General features: G+C 46.5%; 2 protein-coding genes and 3 non-coding genes across 5 annotated transcripts; 4 read left to right on the forward strand and 1 right to left on the reverse strand.

Moving 5' to 3' along the window:
• The first annotated feature begins 227 nt into the window (after nucleotides 1-227).
• On the forward strand, nucleotides 228-4,795 carry rpl23a (ribosomal protein L23a). The gene is made up of 5 exons (XM_006641077.3): nucleotides 228-333; nucleotides 1,830-2,010; nucleotides 2,541-2,717; nucleotides 3,422-3,491; nucleotides 4,734-4,795. The coding sequence occupies exons 1-5, from the start codon at nucleotides 309-311 to the stop codon at nucleotides 4,746-4,748; spliced, it is 468 nt and encodes a 155-aa protein (XP_006641140.1). The 5' UTR covers nucleotides 228-308; the 3' UTR covers nucleotides 4,749-4,795.
• LOC138225188 (small nucleolar RNA Z17) lies at nucleotides 2,148-2,220 on the forward strand. The gene has a single exon (XR_011183772.1). It is a non-coding gene; the product is annotated as a small nucleolar RNA Z17 (small nucleolar RNA).
• Nucleotides 3,291-3,354, forward strand: LOC138225187 (small nucleolar RNA SNORD42). Its single transcript, XR_011183771.1, has one exon. It is a non-coding gene; the product is annotated as a small nucleolar RNA SNORD42 (small nucleolar RNA).
• LOC138225186 (small nucleolar RNA SNORD42) lies at nucleotides 4,591-4,662 on the forward strand. Its single transcript, XR_011183770.1, has one exon. It is a non-coding gene; the product is annotated as a small nucleolar RNA SNORD42 (small nucleolar RNA).
• Nucleotides 4,796-5,531: 736 nt separating the features above from the next.
• On the reverse strand, nucleotides 5,532-17,535 carry tlcd1 (TLC domain containing 1). The gene is made up of 5 exons (XM_006641078.3): nucleotides 17,228-17,535; nucleotides 14,951-15,607; nucleotides 12,589-12,671; nucleotides 10,934-11,016; nucleotides 5,532-8,922 (listed from the first exon to the last, which is right to left on the reverse strand). The coding sequence occupies exons 1-5, from the start codon at nucleotides 17,239-17,241 to the stop codon at nucleotides 8,518-8,520; spliced, it is 1,242 nt and encodes a 413-aa protein (XP_006641141.2). The 5' UTR covers nucleotides 17,242-17,535; the 3' UTR covers nucleotides 5,532-8,517.
• Between the last annotated feature and the right edge of the window lie 526 nt (nucleotides 17,536-18,061).

The raw sequence follows: 18,061 nt of genomic DNA on the forward strand, positions 1-18,061 counted from the left end.
TATGTTAAATGTATTCATTTAATTGATTAACGTTGTAGGTTGCATTGTAATTCGCCGTAAAATTCCAGCAAAACATCGCTGTTGTTAAGACCTATTACGAGAGTCGAAGAAGCATAATAATCCATTTTCCCATATTCTGAAATAACTGTACCATTTTTTTCTGATTTAAGGCTTATGTAGTCCAAAGCAGTTAAGACGTTTTGAAAATACAACTCCCGTGAGGCAGCGAGGACGAGCCTCGCGATACCTCCCACTTCCTGCCCCTGCGATATACTGTGAGGAACCCCGTGTGCTCTCCCTTTCCCAAGATGGCTCCGAAGGCGAAGAAGGAAGGTGGGTAGCACTTGACCGTAAATATTCTTAAACGGTGTAAAATTATGTCGTTAAGGGGAGTTTTCAGCGACAGGCTTTGAGACGTTACTCTTATTTTTATAAAAGCGTGAAAATATAAAGAGAATATTCACCGTACTTCGCGAGATATTGGCCTTTAGCAGTTGAGCAGCTTTCGACAGAGCAACGTGTGTGAAGTCTCCACCACGTTTGTAGGTTTATTCATGAAATGTACGTTCGTTATAGCCCATTAAGGTTCAGGAACGGCTTGTTTTAGTTTATATTAGAAATGTGTACATGTACTGGACTTCCAAGTCTTTTGCATGGTTGTAATGGGTGAGCAGTGCCCTTTTCTTTTAAAGTTAGACCAAGGGTTGCTGGGCCGGCAGCGGGTTCAGGTCAGACTGTATCCCAGTCGACATCGCAGGAACCAATATGTCACGTAGAATTAATTTAATCTTTATTTCATTTTAAATCTAGGCAGATTGTGCCAAAATCCACAGCAAATTATGACGTCTCTTTAGGATTTTTGTAACGTCTGGTTTAATATGTGCTTATTGTTTTACTTGTGGTTTTAGCGATTCAGAATCTAGACATCGTACAGCACGTCCCACAGTGTGGTGGGTAAACGGCTTCTAGAATGGTCGTCTTCACTCAAACGCTGCCTTTAAACTGCAGAAAGGGTTACACGGTTACAGAACTGCTCTAGAGCTGGGGTTTTCGTTCGCCTTGGGCCCGATTTCAAGAGTTACTTCGCCGTCAGGACGCGAGAGCCCCCAGACACATAAGGAGCATTTGTCCCAGTGAATTTAGGATAACTTATAGCTCTCTTGACGCCTATAGACAAATGTTTAATATTTTCAAATGCTAAGATTTACAGAACGATCTCCATTGTTCATTACAACACACATGGAGGAAGTTTTTTTCCAATGTGATTCTTAACTGGGGGACATGCTAACGTTAGCGCTACACGTACGATGTTATTTCACATTATCCGGGTCGGTTGCACGCGAAAAATTGTTTAAGCATTAACCAATATCACAAATAAGACATTTTTCCATTTTCGTTGTGCATGTTCTGAAACTACGATGTGGCTGTCTGCTCTTGTGGGGGTGTCCTGATGGCATTGATGTCCGCCTCTGATCTTTAGTTGTCTGCGATGTTAAACTCCTTCATTGTCAAAATGACTAAGTCAAACAGGTGGTGATCCAAATGTGAAGTCATGGATGAATCCTTAATGTATACAAGAGTGAACACTGCAGTAGAGACAGTTTGTCACACACTGTGTGAAACCCCCTTGTGAATAAATTAAAGTGTTGTAGGTTCTGGAACATTTGTGCCCTTGTTGTGCTTATAGCCCTTTTTTAATCTACAGTAGTCCTGGAGATCAGGAGCTACACATATGTCACAGTGGGGAAAGTTCCTTCAGAGCTTATAATGTGAAGATTGCTTTACTTAAAATGCCTTGCTCACCTCTCCTCTCCTCTCTGGGGCTGCAGCTGTCCCAGCCAAGACCGAGGCCAAGTCCAAGGCCTTGAAGGCGAAGAAGGCTGTGCTAAAGGGGGTGCACACCCACAAGCAGAAGAAGATCAGGACCTCCCCCACCTTCAGGAGGCCCAAGACCCTCAGACTCAGGAGGCAGCCCAAGTACCCCAGGAAGAGCGCTCCTCGCAGGAACAAGTGAGCTTTTGCTTCCTATTTAGGAGCTGTAATGTAAAGTACTAACCCAAAATGGAACTCTGCTATACTGTGGAACTATGTGAGCATGTGTGTGCAGTATAGTATAGTATAGTGTGTGCATCTCTGTCCTTTGGAGTGGTGCAGATGATGTTTTTTTAGCGATCAAAGCATGATCTCACAGTGATTACAGCTTTAAAACACTGATGCACCTATCAATCCTCATGTTTACCAATGAAGAAACTGTGTTTCATTGTATTTTCAACATCAGTTGCGCATAGATGTAAATGATGAGTTTTGATTTTGCTGTAGTTCGTGTAGTTTCCTCATAATGATACTCCCATTAAAGATACTTCAGTGAAATATAAACAGAAATGTGCTTGTTAGCTTGAGAACCATTTCTTTCCATGGTGACTCTAATGCCAGAGGATGAATGCTGCACATGCTTTCTCACAGTCAGTTCTCTACATGTGTCCTGCTTGCCATGCTGCGCTGAAGGCCCAAAGTCCACTGACTCTCTCCATTCCTCTCAGGTTGGATCATTATGCCATTATCAAGTTCCCTCTTACCACTGAGTCTGCCATGAAGAAGATCGAGGACAACAACACCTTGGTTTTCATCGTAGATGTCAAGGCTAACAAGCATCAAATCAAGCATGCCGTCAAGAAACTGTACGACATAGATGTGGCTAAAGTCAACACACTGATCCGGTAAGCATGCTTCTGAGGGGAACAGGGCAGAGAGCTTGGCATTAAAGCAGACAAGGGGAGCTGTACTATGGCCTAAGTGGTTCCCAGTCTTGGGCCTGGTGACCCACACACCAGCTGGTTTTTATTCCATCCTGCCTCCATTAGGTAAAGGTATAACCTGGAACACAGACCAGCAGGCGTAGGGGCTACCAGGACCAGGACTGGTAACCATTGACCTGACCACTTGCAGGGTGATTGGCATGCACACAGCTTAAAGCTCAAAAAGAGGTTTGGTGGACTTGGGAGTTGAATTCCAACTGAGGGTCCCTGCTGGTAGGGGGTACTGACAGCTAATGCCGAATGATAAGATGCTGTTTGTGAGCAGCTGCTGTTCCGATTTTGCCTTAAATCCTGACTTGAGTTAGAATAAATTTGTATCTGTCGATAGAGCCAATTCATCAAATTGTATGAATCACAGTACCGAAGTGTGTCCTAGCATTTCATTGGTTTGAATTTGTTTTGCTACTTTGTGACTTTTCCTGTGCCAGAAAGTCCAAAAAGACCTAGCTGCAGCTCCAGTGCTTTATTCGACTTGTGAAAGTGATGGAAACTTTATCGTGTCTGAACAATGATGCTTTCAAAGGAACCACTGATTCACAGAAAGATGGTTCTTTGAAATCACTGCCAGCCATGTGAAAGTCTTACTGAAATCTTTGTGCTCTCAGGCCTGATGGTGAAAAGAAGGCATATGTCCGTCTTGCGCCAGACTACGACGCGTTGGATGTTGCAAACAAGGTGAGGACCAGCCGTTCAGACTGGGTGTTATTCTCCAGTCTAGTTCTGCTCTTGACAGAACCCGAATGTTTTTAACCCAGTCTGCAGTTTTACTATTGCAATACCTTACACTAACAGCATGCTGAAAAATCTCCAAATCAGTTACAAGTAGTTATCGTTCATTTTGCATTTAAAAGTGCAAAAAACTAACTTCATTATACTAACCTTTTTGTTGTATTTTTGAAAATTTACGTTGCCTCTGCATGTCACAGTGAATTAAACCTTGTTCATCAGTATCCACAGCTCCCAGTAAACAGGTAGTGGGGTAAGAAAATCCCTGGTGCAGTTTTCTATTGGAAAACAGCTTTACTTTTCCCATTTTAGAACTGATGTGTAAGCCAGTACCTTACAAATGAAGAGCAGACTTATAAATTCTTGCATTTGCTCAGTTTTCTTTTTTGCTATAACTTAAAACCCAAAGTAATGTAGCAAATAGAGATTCTGGATTTGGAGGCGGGCTCTGGGGCCGATCCTGGCCAGTTTGGTCATCAGAGTTCTGGGCTGTGATTCGTTGTCTCCTCTCTGACAAAGCAGTCATGTTTTTACATTGACCAATAAGGAGTGTAGAACATTTTGATATTGATGACAGAAATATTCTTCTGAAAGTGAATGAAAAAAGTAATTAAATCATTTGTTGTTCCTGACTCTTACATTTTTTTCATTTGTAATTCTGGTTGCAATTTTAAACCTCCAGTGTGAGTTCATGCAAACTGCTGGATTTTGTGAAAACATTCATATAATTCATCAGTTGAAATGTTCAGAATGGGGAAAATGGAAGTAAATTATTTTAAAATTACCTAGGATTTCTGTTTTAACAGTAAAGTTCTTAAGAGCTTAATTGCCTGAGGTGTGAATTATTTTCATTTGTTTCAGTTCTGCAGTTAAGGGACTAGGTGTTCTTCCACTTTCATGCAGAATAATTGGTCCTTAGTTGTGAAATTGGGTATTGTGACATAATGCCAGCTTCTGTGTGTTGCATTTTGCAGTGGAATTATGTATTTAGGCTTGACATTGCTGGTTTATAACAAAGTCAATCTATGTTCTTACAAGGGTTGCCAATGTGCACATGATGAAAATGATTATCAGCATCTGATTAAAAACGTTGATGCTTTCAAAGGAACCACTGATGCACAATGATGAAAGCCTGTCAGTTTACTCTCCTAGCTTCAGGATCAGAACTAAATATCTTTCTTTCTCTTTCAGATCGGCATCATCTAACCTGTTCATCATGAAATGTACAAAGAATAAAGCTTTTTAAAAACTAACACTGAATTGTCTTGTAGTCTTTAATGCTTTCTATTCAAGCTGTTTTAACAAGGCTGGCATGGGGCCTCTAGTAGCAGGGTGGTGGTGTGGTCCAGGTAGGAGACCGGACTCATTTATTTAAAGCAGGTAGCCTGGACTCCTAATCCTTTACCTCTCCCAAGATTCATCTCAGATGTAACCATGATGGTAACAAGTAGGGAGCTGCGTCAGCATGCGTAGGCTGTAAAGGAACAAGTAATAGGTTTATTCCATGCTGAAAAGAGAAGAAGGGAAACATTTCCCCAAGAAGGCTCCACAGCCGAAACGTCCTTTCTTTTCAGCATGGAATAAACCTTTACTTGTTCCATGATAGTAACACTTTAAAAAAAATCCAATTTCTTCTTTCGCAGCACCTGCCCTGTTATTTGAGGGCACCCTTTTTACTCTTGAACACTGCAGGAAGGGTGCTGCTGTGATTTACCCTTTTTCTGGAGTAATGACGGGGGGGGGGTTAACGTCAAAGACGCAATTCTTTGATGTTACAGCAGAGGGCAGCAGAGACTGGATTTGAAAAGCTTGTGCTTTGGGTTTACTTGGAGGTCTTACTGGCCTGTCCCATACACTGAAAAACACAGATTCTCTTCTGAATGTTTTACATTTGCAAGTAAAAAGGTAAAGTTCCATTGTCATGTTCACTGTTGCTGATTGGTATTGAAATTCATAGAAGCCAATATATCAGATGGAGAAATACACAGCTTATATTCTATAAATTTTACTGGAACATTTAAAATACAGGGGTTTAAGAACCCAAAGACATCCCTTGTTCTTAGTCTAGTTTTCTGAACTTGATAGCTAATGTTATGGGGTTATTTTTGCATATGACTTTGTTCACAGTGCCTGGCGGCTACAGTTTTAAACAGCAGCCAGTGTGAAATAGGACAGTTTTCATATTTGAAAATCATAGGGAATACACAGTTTGTTGACATTTGTACTATTCAAGCTGTTAAAGTTGAACCAATTAGTGATATTTATACAAATTTTTTTTAAAGATGTAGGTAATTTTAATGGAAACCCCCTGCCCCCCCAAAAAATAACCAAACAAAATACCCAATTGAGATTTTTTTTTTAAATGGTGAAATAATCCAGTTTGTTATTTAGCATTCTCTTACAGCTGGTGAACGGCTAGTATTTTATCAGCTGGAGTTCTGTCTCTTCTGACTGACTTTCCTGGGACCTGCCAAGTGGTTTTGTAGACCTTTAAGCCTCTGTAGCTATAGTAGTGATTAGGGTTAGCTTGAACACTAATTCTCTATGTGCTTATTCATTTTCTATAGAATCATGGTTTATAATCCTTTAATATCAGAATAGCTCTTAAATTAGTGCTATTGTGTGAAGTGAATGACTGAGTTTTGGCAGGATCTGTTCTTTTTAATGGTACCATCATGTTTTGAAGTCTGTAAACTGTTCCCAAGACTGATGTGCTAAAATGTAGTTGCAGTTTACCACATCAGGTGTATTTGTAATTGTGACGTGGATCTGTGTTTGTGTTCCTTGGAATGTGACAATAATTCTGCTAGAATGTGAAACCGGTTAAACAGGAACAAGTACAGAATCCAGCTGGTTTATAAAACAAAATCTAAAACATTTCTCCAAAAAGCAGCTCACCAGAGTTTGAGCAGTCTTCTCTTGAAAATGTTCACTGTTGGTATGTCACGCTAAATCAATCAGTTTGAATTTTTCATAGGTATTTCTTTTGCAGATCCTAACAAGTGTTTTGGCTTGTTTGTATTTTAAAGTATTGCGTTCAAGCTCACAGCCCGTTTATCTAGAAGGCCAGGTTGTTTTTGAAGATGAAATGTCTGTTGATCGGTTTATGTATAAAACTTTGCTCTGCAGAAGTTGAAGAATCCACTGAGCCTTTCTGATACAGTGGGAGTTCAGTTCACTTCTCACTGTTGCACATCACAAGTGTAGCAGTGTGTGTGTTTGCATTGAGATGTGTGCTGAACAATGCGAGTGTTGCTGACAATCAGGCCTTTGTCAGCCTGACTGTGGGGGGCTGTTTGCCTTAGTTTGCACAATTCTCTGGGTGCTGGAGAGCTCAGCTGATGTCCATTAACGCAGGGTTTCTGAGAGTCGCATTGACTCCCTGCGATGACACCAGCTGTAATGGTATGTGTGTGGTTGCGTCAACACCCACGAGCCAGAGGAGAATGGACTGTATTTGTGCTTTTAACTTGCCTGCGGACTGGCTACTACTGCTTTGGTGTAAATTTCTACTGTGTTTCTTAAGGTGGCACCTTAAGGTTACCATCGTTCTGGGGAGGAAAAAATCTGCCCTTGCTGGCATGGCGTCCCAGGTGACCCGCATGGCTGGTAGAGCTTGATCCTCTGCTGTTCTGCTTAGCGCTCTTTTGTGGGGAAATGGAGCAGTGACCTGTTCCGGGAGTCGAAATTCAAACTTGGCCAAAGAGGTTTCCCATCTGGTTAATTAAAGTTTCCATTCCATTTATACCCTTCCGATTTTTAGCCCGTAACATATCCACTGCCTTCTGCTATCAAGCCTCTTTGACCTTTGACCCCTGGCTACATGGCTGCTCCTGGTGGTAAGTGCCCTCAGTAACAGGGGTGGGACAGTGAGGCATCATGGGCACCCAGGAAGTGCGCAAGGGTCACTGTTGCACCCTGACTGACCTGGGCTCCCCGCGGCCTGGGGTATCCTGCTCCCAGTCCACTGATAGCGCCTCCCTCTGGCCGCCAGCAGCACCATTAACTGAGCGTGCTCGGCAGGCGTGGTGTTTGTGGTTAGGTGAGAGGCTTCAACCTTTTTTCAGCAGACCCTGTTTTAAGATATCCCTCTGACTACGAACAGAAGTACCTTCCAGATTCACGGCCAAGCATACAGATGACTACAGCAAATGGAAGCTCATAAAACGGAACTGTATGTCAACCAATACCCTGCAAGCACTGTCGGAACAGAGGCTCTGTGTGAGTGGAGACTTTCCCCACTGCTAACACTAGACTCCTGGGTGAAAAGTTAAACTTTATTTTTTGTTTTTGGCCCCACACCCCTCGTTAGAAGTCCCTGGTTCATGCATCCCCAACCCCGTACAAGATTCCTAAAACTGTCAATTTCCATATGATTGGTCCAGCCATTTTCTTTTTAAAAAAAAAGCTTGCTACTCCTATTTTATAAAAATACTATGGGGAGAGTTCATGGAGCTGCTAAGATGTATTAGAGAGCACGGTTAGCACACTCGTTCTAGTACCTTTCCATGTGCATTCGCAGGAATGGACATATCACGTGAATTATTCAGACAGTGCGTGGTGGCTAATACACAGACCAGGAAATCCGTCTGATGTGTGAAGCCGGTATCGCCCCTCCATCCTTAATGGGTTTCATGCAACAGTTGCTTGCAAAGACAGTGCAGGCAGTTTTCCACCCTTTAATCAGGCCTTTTTCTGCGGGGGCTTGACGGTCAAGAACGGACAGGAAGTGGAAAGGATGCGCGGAAGGCTGTTGACCGCTCAGAGGTCCCAACCCTTGGGTGCACAACGGTGACCGGAATAAAAATCCCAGTTTAGCCAGGGGAATGTAAAACAGAGCAACAGGATCCAGTCCCGGCATCGGCAGCCTGAGGATTGTGGTTTTGCCGAGCCGAGGCTGGACTGGGGAGGGAGGAGACGGCGCGGGAGAGAGGGGCTGGGAACCCATGCCCCCCCCCCCCAGCGCGGGCGGCATTCAGTCATACACGAACTTGCTGCTGTGGCTCTTCGCCGTGCCGTTCTGGGCACCACACCGCCGGGCCTGGGGGAAGATGTCCGCGCGGAGGAGGCGGTAGAAGTAGACGAGCATCATGGCGTTCATGAGCAGCAGGGAGGACAGGAAGTAGCCGGCGTGCTCCAGGGTGGCGTAGTGGCGCAGGATGTACCAGGTGAGGTAGAACTGGGCGCCGAGGCGGAAGGAGACGTAGGTGAGGAGGTTGAGCAGCTTGACGACGCCGTAGAGCGGCGAGGAGTGGGCGGCGGCCAGCTTGAACAGCAGCCGGCTGTGCAGGAAGACGCTGTTCACCTCCACGAAGAGAGCCACCACCGTGCCGGCCACGTACATCTTCGTGTAGAGCGCGTACAGGAAGCACCAGATCACCTGGGACAGACAGGCACTGTGTTTCAGCACTGCAGCGTGGAGGCCAAGACCTTTGTGATCACGGTTGCAATGAGCTTTTTAGGAATTGCATGCTATTTCTTGTTAGTAATAATAATAATTGCTTATACTTATATAGCGCTTTTCTGGACACTCCACTCAAAGCGCTTTCCAGGTAATGGGGATCCCCTCCACCACCACCAGTGTGCAGCCCCACCTGGATGGTGCACCAGTACTCTCCCCACACACCAGCTCTCAGTGGGGAGGAGAGCAGAGTGATGAAGCCAGTTCAGAGATGGGGGTTATTAGGAGGCCATGACTGGTAGAGTCTAGGGGGGAATTTGGCCAGGAGACTGGGGTAACACCCCTACTCTATTTGAGAAACACCCTGGGATTTTTAATGACCACAAAGAGTCAGGACCTCAGTTTTGCATCTCATCAGAAGGACGGCGCCTTTTTAAAGTATAGTGTCCCCATCACTATTCTGGGGCATTAGGACCCGCACAGACTGCAGGCTGAGCGCCCCCTACTGGCCCCACTAACACCTCTTCCAGCAGCAATCTAAGCTTTCCAAGGAGGTGAGCTGCAGAGTGATATGGCTGCTGGCTAATGACTTGTTTATGGCAGAGATATGTGATAAATTATAGAGCAGACTTTAGGATGTCAAGTGTACCTGGAGCTGAAAACATGTTGTTGTTGTTTTTTTCAGTATCTAGATGCATTTTGTACTTTCTCATGGTCAACATGTTGATATGCTGTTCCCGTGTCATATCTGAAAGTGTTAATGAGCTGTCTCTGTACTTGATTACAATATCATTTTTTTCTGCACAACATGCAAACCCATAACACAAGGAAACCAAATCCTTTAGCATCAAAATATTTGCAAATCTGTCTAGTTCTTGGGGAAAATTGTTCCCATCCATTTTAGCAAATTGATAAAACATATCTAGTTCACAGCAATTGGAATTTGATTGTTGCTGTAATCAGTTCTCTCAGGAGTACTGGTTCTGTACACTGTTTTTCTCACTGCTCTGAGTAAACCCTCTCTAAGAGCCTTGCTCAGAAACACAGGCGGACAGTCAGGAGGTGCCTTCATTCTTGAGGAATGTGTTCCACATGCTTACAGCCTTTTACAAGAAATAGTTGTCAAGTTCCCCACCCAGCATTCAGCACACAATAGCTAGAAAACAAAGTCAAGTCCGTTTTCCAGCTGTTTCTTCCAGTTCTATGTGGTTGTTTTCCACAGGACTTCCAGGCACTTTTAAATCTGTATGTTTTATATTTTGGTAATATTTCTCCAAAAAAGCATTGAGAAGCTCACTGCTTCTTGTCACATTCAACCTGCAATTCTATTCCTGATGTGCAAACAGCTTGACCATTCGGGCCAGTGATTGTGACTGGACACGGGGGGTGGAGAGTCACTTAGCAGTCAGACTACCCCCTATAAAATCTCACCCCCCATGTAGATGAGACTGTGTGTGTGTCTTAGTCCCATCTTCAGGGCTTACGTGTATGACTTGTGTTCTATTGTGAAGTTCCTTCTGGATGGCTTCTATCTGTACTGTAACACAATGCATTCGCACAACCCCCAGCCCTGCCACAGTCTGAACCCCTGCACAAGGGCAGTGTTGTTCTGTGAGCCAGCTCACATGCACTGGCCGGTTACAGATGCATAGGAAGTCATCAGGGCTGCAGGACCAGCCACAGGGCGCTCCCATTGTCCCCAGCAAGCTCTAAGGATTCATTGACCCAGTCTGACCACAGCAGGGTTAGGTTTTCGAAGCCTGGGCACATGCTAGTTTTTGCAGTTGAGCACGTTGCTAGTTTTTGCAGTTGGACCCCTATAATGTAAACACAATGTGAGGCTTCTGTTTACAGATCTCAGATTGCAGTTATTGCTGCTTGCCTCGGCCTGATAACCAGTTAACTGTCTTTCTGAAGGTTTGGTCTGTGAGTGCGCGCACATCCAGGTCAGAGTGACCTGGAAACAGGCATGTCCTTCAGTGACGCTTACCAGAGCATGATGGAGCAAGAATTCCCAGGATGCTCGAGCCTGTCCACTCAAAATGATGTCCCCTGCATCCTGGATGAAATACCCTGCCACAGGAAGAGAAGGTCAGCACGCTCAGTCTTAAACAGCTACAGACTCAGCATCACATGTAGTAGTAATAGCAGTAGCAGTTGTAGCAGCAGTAGTATAAGTAGTTTATTACACATATATAGCGCTTTTCTGGACACTCCACAGCGCTTTACAGGTAATTTGTTTTACAGGTACATTGCATTCAGAATCTCGTTTAGCCAGAAATTCTGTGATGCTTCCTGGCCTGTTCACATTAGGAGCCTTTTTCTACATGCTGCTCTGCAGTGTACGCAGATGTACAGGATGCCTTGCTCGTAAGCCTCTTTGGAAGATGCACCCAGCTTTGGGAAAAGCAAGAGAGCTGAGACAGAGCTGATGATTGTGTATACGGTGACCCCCGACTCCTCCTCAGCTGACGGAGGATCTCTCAGCTGATCCAGATCAGACCAAACTCAGGCACTGACAGGCAGTCGGACAGACTCGGAGACTCACAACACACAGTACCAACGTCAAATGTGGCACCTCTCCCTAAATACAAAGCTTCTCTCATTCAGTGAGGCTTTTGGCATCAATAACCATAGCAGCAGCTCATTGTAGACGGCTCTGCGGAGCTCACAGGGGTGGCTTAAATCCTGTGTTGTCCCAACAGATCTCGTAATAGCATGGAGCACAGTGGTAACCATGCAGACATAACAGTCTTGCAAGATTTTTTCCCTTTTGTCCAGAGGCAGTACCTCCTCAGTGGCTTTGTTCTCTGGCCCTGTGCTGGTCTGTGAAACAATCAGATGGTGTTATAAGCACCCTGTCCAGGGCGCGTGCTCCTTCTGCATGTCCAGTGAAGGAGGCAGAGCTATTGTGTTGTTTGGCATCCCTGTTGGCTTTGTGTGTAGGTGAGAGGTGCTGTATCTGGGGGAACTGGCAGGGCTGGAAGTCTTATCGGGAGAAAAAAACACACATTGCCTTTTCAGGACTACACCCTGTGCCTGCCTGTGCTCCAGGCTAGTCAAACAGCAGGTTAATGATTTCAAATCAGAGCGAAGGCAGGGCTTTCTCCAGGCAAAGCCAGTCAAATCCAACATGCTAAAGAGCACCTCAAAGAGTAAAAGCCGACTGGGACGTCGTCTGAATTTGCTGATCATTACTTCTGCTGTATTTCACGGCAGAATTGCATACACAAACAGAACATAGTCCATCTTGCATATAAGGTCCAGACGGGCATTGAAAACAGGGCTGATGCGTAATGGGGTTGTCATAAAGAGGGAGAACTATGGTGTTCTGCACAGGTAGCTCAGAGGAGAAATCAAGTGGATTTCAAAAGGGCTCCACAGGGCAGGGAGCTCTCCTCTGGGAGAACAGACGCTGTGGGTGTTCGGTACTGGTTGATCGGCGCTCTGCTCCTCTGCTGGCGGGCTTGAAGGGTTTGCCTGGCCCGTAGTTGCGTGTAGCGGTGGTGAGCGCAGCCGCGTCGGAGCGTAACACCAACCTCCAAGCCGTGACTGTCTCCTGTCTGTTAAAATGCCTTTTTTTTCCCCCCGGGAGGGGGAGAAAAACCGAAGACTGCTTGTGGGTCATTGAGGTCCGTTACTTACCGGTGGAGACGCAGATGAGAAGGTAGGCGACTGGTGTGTGGAAGGAGTGGAGTTTGTACAGCAGTTCAGGCCACCACACGACGCTGCAGGGGCAGAAGACAGAGTGATTAGAGCCAGGCTAGGAATGCGTACACATCGAACACGTCTCATCTGTGAGCTCTGATGAGAGAGTCCTGGCTGCTGAGCCTCTGCTGCTTGCCTTGCCTGTGTTGAGCTTCAGAATAATATAATAGTATCCTTACACTTACATCGTGTTTTTCTGGTCAAACTGCTTTACCATCAACAGTGTGTAGCTCTCGCCTGGATAATGTGATGGCAGCCAGAGTGCGCACAGTCCACTCACCACACATCAGCTATCAGTGAGAAGCCCCTGAGAAATTCAGAGATGGGGATTGTTCGGAGGCCATGATTGGTAAGGGCCAATGGGAAATTTGGCCAGGAAGCCTGGGTAGCACCCCTGCTCTTTTCGAGAAACACCCTGGGATTTTTGATGACCAGAGTGTCAGGACCTTGGGAGGACAGCACCCTCACTTGGGATGACTTGGGATCTTCCTGGAGAGGGAAGAAGGACGTGGGGCTGGTCTGTCTGGTGACGAGAGCCGATGCTCTCTGTTCCTGTGTGAAATCGAACGGCAGAGAGAGTCTGGCTCTGCTGAAGGAGAGGGTGAAATAGTCTCATAGGAAGTAGGATATAGTTCCTCTCGCCTTTTCTCTTTCCAAACTCCACTGTACCTCTGGTAAGGCAGCGACTGTAATGATCCTGGAAGAGTCTGGACTTTCTTCCACAGTGTCTTTCGATCAAACTTGCATTTAACACTCGAGAAAATGGAAGAAACTGATCCGTTGAGTCGGACAAAATCTTCACACTGTCCTCCACTTTCATCCTCAGCTGGTCCTGAACCAGTCTGCATTGGTTTTCCCTTGGTTTCATAACTGAAACCACCTGAAAATGATACACTGGCAAGGCCCCACACAAGCTCTGCCCCGGCTGTCACCCTTAACTCCTAGTAATTCGAAAATCCCAGTGGGATAATGGATGGGTGCAGAGTCGATCTAGTCAGAAGCGGATTGAATACACTGCGCTGCGGGCGCAACAGACTCTGGACGTTCGCAAATGGTACTGTGAGAGTCATGTTTCGGTAGACAGTAGCAGCACTGGTCATGGGGTGTTTCATTAGCCAATGGTGCATCCAGGGTGGCTTGTGCACAGCAAAGCTCGTGGCCTTTGATCTGTCTCTGGTCATTATCCATAGGAATGTGTTTCCTGTTGTCGGGTTTGTAACACGTGTCACAAAACTAAAACAGGGGCTTGGACAGGCCAGCCAGTGTCATGAGCTCCTTGTGGTTCTCTGTGCTTACCAAATGAAGCTGGAGTATAGGCTGTGTTACTGTGGCCCCGATATAATGACCTGCCTCACAGCCTGTCTGCTCCTTCCCCTCTGCCTCTCTCTCTCACACACACACACAGTGTGCTGCCTGCAGAGCTGGTTATTCTAGCTGGCCAGCTTTTCCCCTCTGGTACGTTAACAGAAATCTGTTACTGCCTGCTTGGAGACCCCGCACCAAGGAGGTAAACACACCTGTCGCATGCAAAATTCCTAAAACGAAAAGACCACTGTTTCTTGGAAAGGGTGCAGGGCACCTGAACCCCCTGGTTATATAAGCGTCTCAACTGCTGTTCAGGGGTTGTCGAAGGTGTGTGTTGACACAGCCCTGGCTTAGTGACAGCCAGGTAATAAATGAAAAAAAAGAGTATTTTAAGTAGTATATAATTACATACTTAAGTGACTTACACAGCATTAGGTTCAACAGGAGAGCACTGATATGAACACTTGTGTACACTAATCATAGTACAGGTGCAGCAGGAGTGTAACTGCAGGTTGAATCTGAGGAATTAGCTATCAGATCAGTGGTCTAGCAGGACATGGGGTTGGTTGTTACTTGTGTTGCCTTAGCAAAGCCATAAATATGAAAGTGCATTAGCAGGGCGATGCCCATGCTGGTGATACAGGTTGGGCAGGAAAGAGAAGAAAGAAACGCTGAACCAGGTGACATGCAATTAAAACAAGGGGCGTTTTTTGCCCTGTTTTCAACGAGCTGATCGATTGCCGGCCGGTGTTTGAAATTGCACATTTGCAAAACGGCGAGAAATCGGCACTCTCCCCGAGTCGCTCATCATTGAAACAGGAACGCAGCTCTTCACCGGAATTTTAGAAGACGTCTTCCCCTGTCTGTCCCCCCCCGTCTATACAAGTACTTACGTGCAAGCAGGGCTGATTCGCGGTGCAGATCCCAGATTCTCAAGCTCATAAGCCACCTCTAGCGAGGGTCAGAACTGGTAACAGAGGCAGGGCTGACTTACCATGTCACTGCCCAGGGCCCGGTTAGCAAGGAGTGCACCAGAGACACACAGAGGTTTCTCCACTTCCAGGTTTTGAACCGGTCAACTTCCACGGCTTTGGGCAGAGGCACGACCCGCAGCAGCCTGTGGACTGCCCTGAACACGACGGACAACAGGACCACCGACAGGGTGGGGTACTTCTGCGGGAACGCTAAGGAGTCCTCCATCTTCTCCCCCCCCTCTTCCTCTGCCTCCGTCCCTCTCCCTGCTCCCCTCCGGCGTGTCTGTGTGTCTGTGCGTCCAGGCTCGGGGGGCGGCAGCAGGAAAGGGGAGTGTGTCAGTTTTTCCAGAGTCCCGCTCTCTCCCAGCTGTGAGCTGTGGCCGTCTGAGCAACAGAAGCTCCTATCAAATTTCCCACTTCCTGAGCCCCAGCTGTAGGCTCGCTCCCAGTGCTGGGACAGCCCATGGCAGGACTCGACTTGAAGGTTTTTCTTCTTTTTTTTTTTTTCTCTCTCCTTTGGACTGTCTGTGAAACTGTGGGTTTGTATGTCGTTGCTCACCAGGCCGGTCTCTAAGAGAGCCGTGGGGAGTTGATTGGTTGTGTTTTTTTGTGGGTGTGCGTAGAGGGGTGTGGCCAGAGAGAGAGAGAGACAATTAACTCTGGGTAGGGCAGGCGTTCTGTGAAAAAGACAGAAAGCTGGGCATTGTTAGAGTAGAATCTACATGAAATCAGTTATCAGAACGTTGTTTGTTCCTCATCAGACAATCAGCCTCTTTATTGCCATTTGCTCCAGGACACCTGATTAATTGTCTCTTTATGTGAGCTCACAGATAGTGAAACGGTATTTTTCTAGCGTGGATGTGCCCGTGCCTCATGTCAGGTCCTTGTTTTACTCAGAACCACAGGGCACGCCCGCCGCCCCCTTCGAGAAACAAGGTTTTCATTTTCTCACGCGAGCAGACATCTCTGATCGCTAAGCCTGATGCTGGTGCAGCTGTCTGTGGAAAGAAAGAGATAGTCCCAAAGAGCACCACCTTATTCATGCCTGCAGAGTGAGATGTAATGACTCTTCACCAGCGCTAAATTGTGTAGATTGAAATTGGGGAGTGGGCGCAAGAGAAGATCCTAAGACAGCTTATATTTGCGCCAATGCTTCCATGTGCTACAGGGTAGAATAGGCAGAAATCCCAATTTGGGCTGAGAAAGAGTTCACAGTCCCAAGCCCTTCCCTCACGTATTTATAAAGACTCCCGAAGGTTGGGTGGCAAAGAGCAAGGTGGTGTAGATCCGTACTTCAAGGCAGACTCCACCTGGGCTCGAGGATGGGAAGCACTGGACTTAACAAACAAGCGCCTCATCACAAGCCCTGCCCCACAGCCTCCTGGCTTTCACGTCCCCCCTAGGGAAAGAGTCCACTCCGAATTGCTGCACGTTTTCCCAGCCTCTCCAGATGGGGAGTCGGTGCAGCCCTCTGTGATCCAGTGGGATGAACCCACCTGCAGCCCAGCTGTGCAGCCCATCCTAGAGGTCTACCCACTCCACAGACTCACATGAGGACTCCTCACCCTCCACACAGCCGGACCAGGAGCTATGGCTTGGCTCAGGGACTCTGCTTTCGCTAAATACATAAATTAGCACTGTGTTCTGTGTCTGATTCCAGACTGAGGCATCTCCTGTGTGGGGTATCGATGATCAACCAGCTCGCCGCCACTCCCTACAGGACACCAGCCAAGGATCAGGATCATGGGATCAAGGGGTGGATGGACGAGAGGAGATGACTCCGGACAGGGTGTTCACGAGGATTTCATCAACAAGACAGACAGACACCTATCTTGTTGATGAAATCCTTGTGAACACCCTGTCACGAGGGTGTGACAGCCTGCAGCCCAGCTGTGCAGCCCATCCTAGAGGTTCACCCACTCCACAGGCTCACATGAGGACTCCTCACCCTCAACACTGCCGGACCAGGAGCTAACTGGTTTATGCTAACTGGTTTATGCATTGGAAGAAATGTAGGAATTCAAGCGATGTGTTAAGGTTAGGTAAGTGAAAAGGTAAATGAAAGCACACCTACTTGCAGAATCCAGTTAGGCATGTTTTAATGAAGGGATAAGAGTGTGAAAGGGTGTGACAGAGACAACCGCATGTGAGAACTTACCGTTCACTTGAGTAGAAACCCCACTGCGTTTGACCACAGTGAGTGAGGGCATGGGCATGAGCAGAACAGGAAGGGCAGATGAGAAGCTTGCCAACACAAACCAAGAACCAGAACCGTATTTACATAAAATGCAGCTTACCTTTGCCATGTCATTTCATAGTGCAGAAATCAATGAGCTCAGCACACCACTCCCTCCCTGCCTGGTCTGCAGCTGTACTGCTCCTTTGTGTAGGAATTTTAGCCACTTCATTGTGGATGGAAGTCACTTCACTCGCAGCCGCTGTGCGTGGTCAGTGTTTGCTCGTTTACGTGTGCGACAACCTCACCGTTATTGAAAATGTTGAAGTCGCAGTTTCACATTAGAACGTACACGCCTTGTATGTTTTCATAGAATTACGTCTGTAAGGTGTTGATCGTCCTTGCTTCCAGCAGACTGTGTGCATGGTAACAGCTATTAGACTTCAGTTCATTTCCTGAACCTGTGTTTCGAATGAAATCCATAGATGACATCATTTCATATAGTTGCCGGTAATGACCAGCAGATGGCGGTAGAATATTACAACATTATTTCTTATCCTATTGACGGGACAGGTGGTCAAGGATATGGTAGATTTACCAGCTATCGAGGCTTCTCTATTTCCTTAGGGATGGCATACCTGGCAGTGCCAGCAGACGAAGGAGAAGTGGCCAAAGTCCTGGACATTAGGATGTTCTGGGGTCCTGGCCAAACTTCCCCCTGGCCTTTACCAGTCATGGCCTCCTAATAATCCCCATCTCTGAACTGGCTTCATCACTCTGCTCTCCTCCCCACTGAGAGCTGGTGTGTTGGGAGAGTACTGGTGCATCATCCAGGTGGGGCTGCACACTGGTGGGGGTGGAGGGGATCCCCATTACCTGTAAAGCGCTTTGGGTGGAGTGTCCAGAAAAGCGCTATATAAGAGTAAGCAATTATTATTACTAATTAGAAAGTTAG

This window comes from Lepisosteus oculatus, chromosome 26 (genome assembly GCF_040954835.1).
Source record: "Lepisosteus oculatus isolate fLepOcu1 chromosome 26, fLepOcu1.hap2, whole genome shotgun sequence".
Lineage (NCBI taxonomy): Eukaryota > Metazoa > Chordata > Actinopteri > Semionotiformes > Lepisosteidae > Lepisosteus > Lepisosteus oculatus.

What these genes read in the sequence shown, in the direction of transcription:
- tlcd1 (XM_006641078.3), bottom strand. An exon ending in TCTCATCTGCGTCTCCACCG is followed by an intron (nt 11,017 to 12,588) that starts GTAAGTAACGGA and finishes TTCCTGTGGCAG; the next exon opens with GGTATTTCATCCAGGATGCA. An exon ending in TCTTGCTCCATCATGCTCTG is followed by an intron (nt 8,923 to 10,933) that starts GTAAGCGTCACT and finishes TGTCTGTCCCAG; the next exon opens with GTGATCTGGTGCTTCCTGTA.
- rpl23a (XM_006641077.3), top strand. Translation starts at nt 309, where the DNA reads ATGGCTCCGAAGGCGAAGAAGGAAG. An exon ending in TCCGAAGGCGAAGAAGGAAG is followed by an intron (nt 334 to 1,829) that starts GTGGGTAGCACT and finishes CTGGGGCTGCAG; the next exon opens with CTGTCCCAGCCAAGACCGAG. An exon ending in AGCGCTCCTCGCAGGAACAA is followed by an intron (nt 2,011 to 2,540) that starts GTGAGCTTTTGC and finishes CATTCCTCTCAG; the next exon opens with GTTGGATCATTATGCCATTA.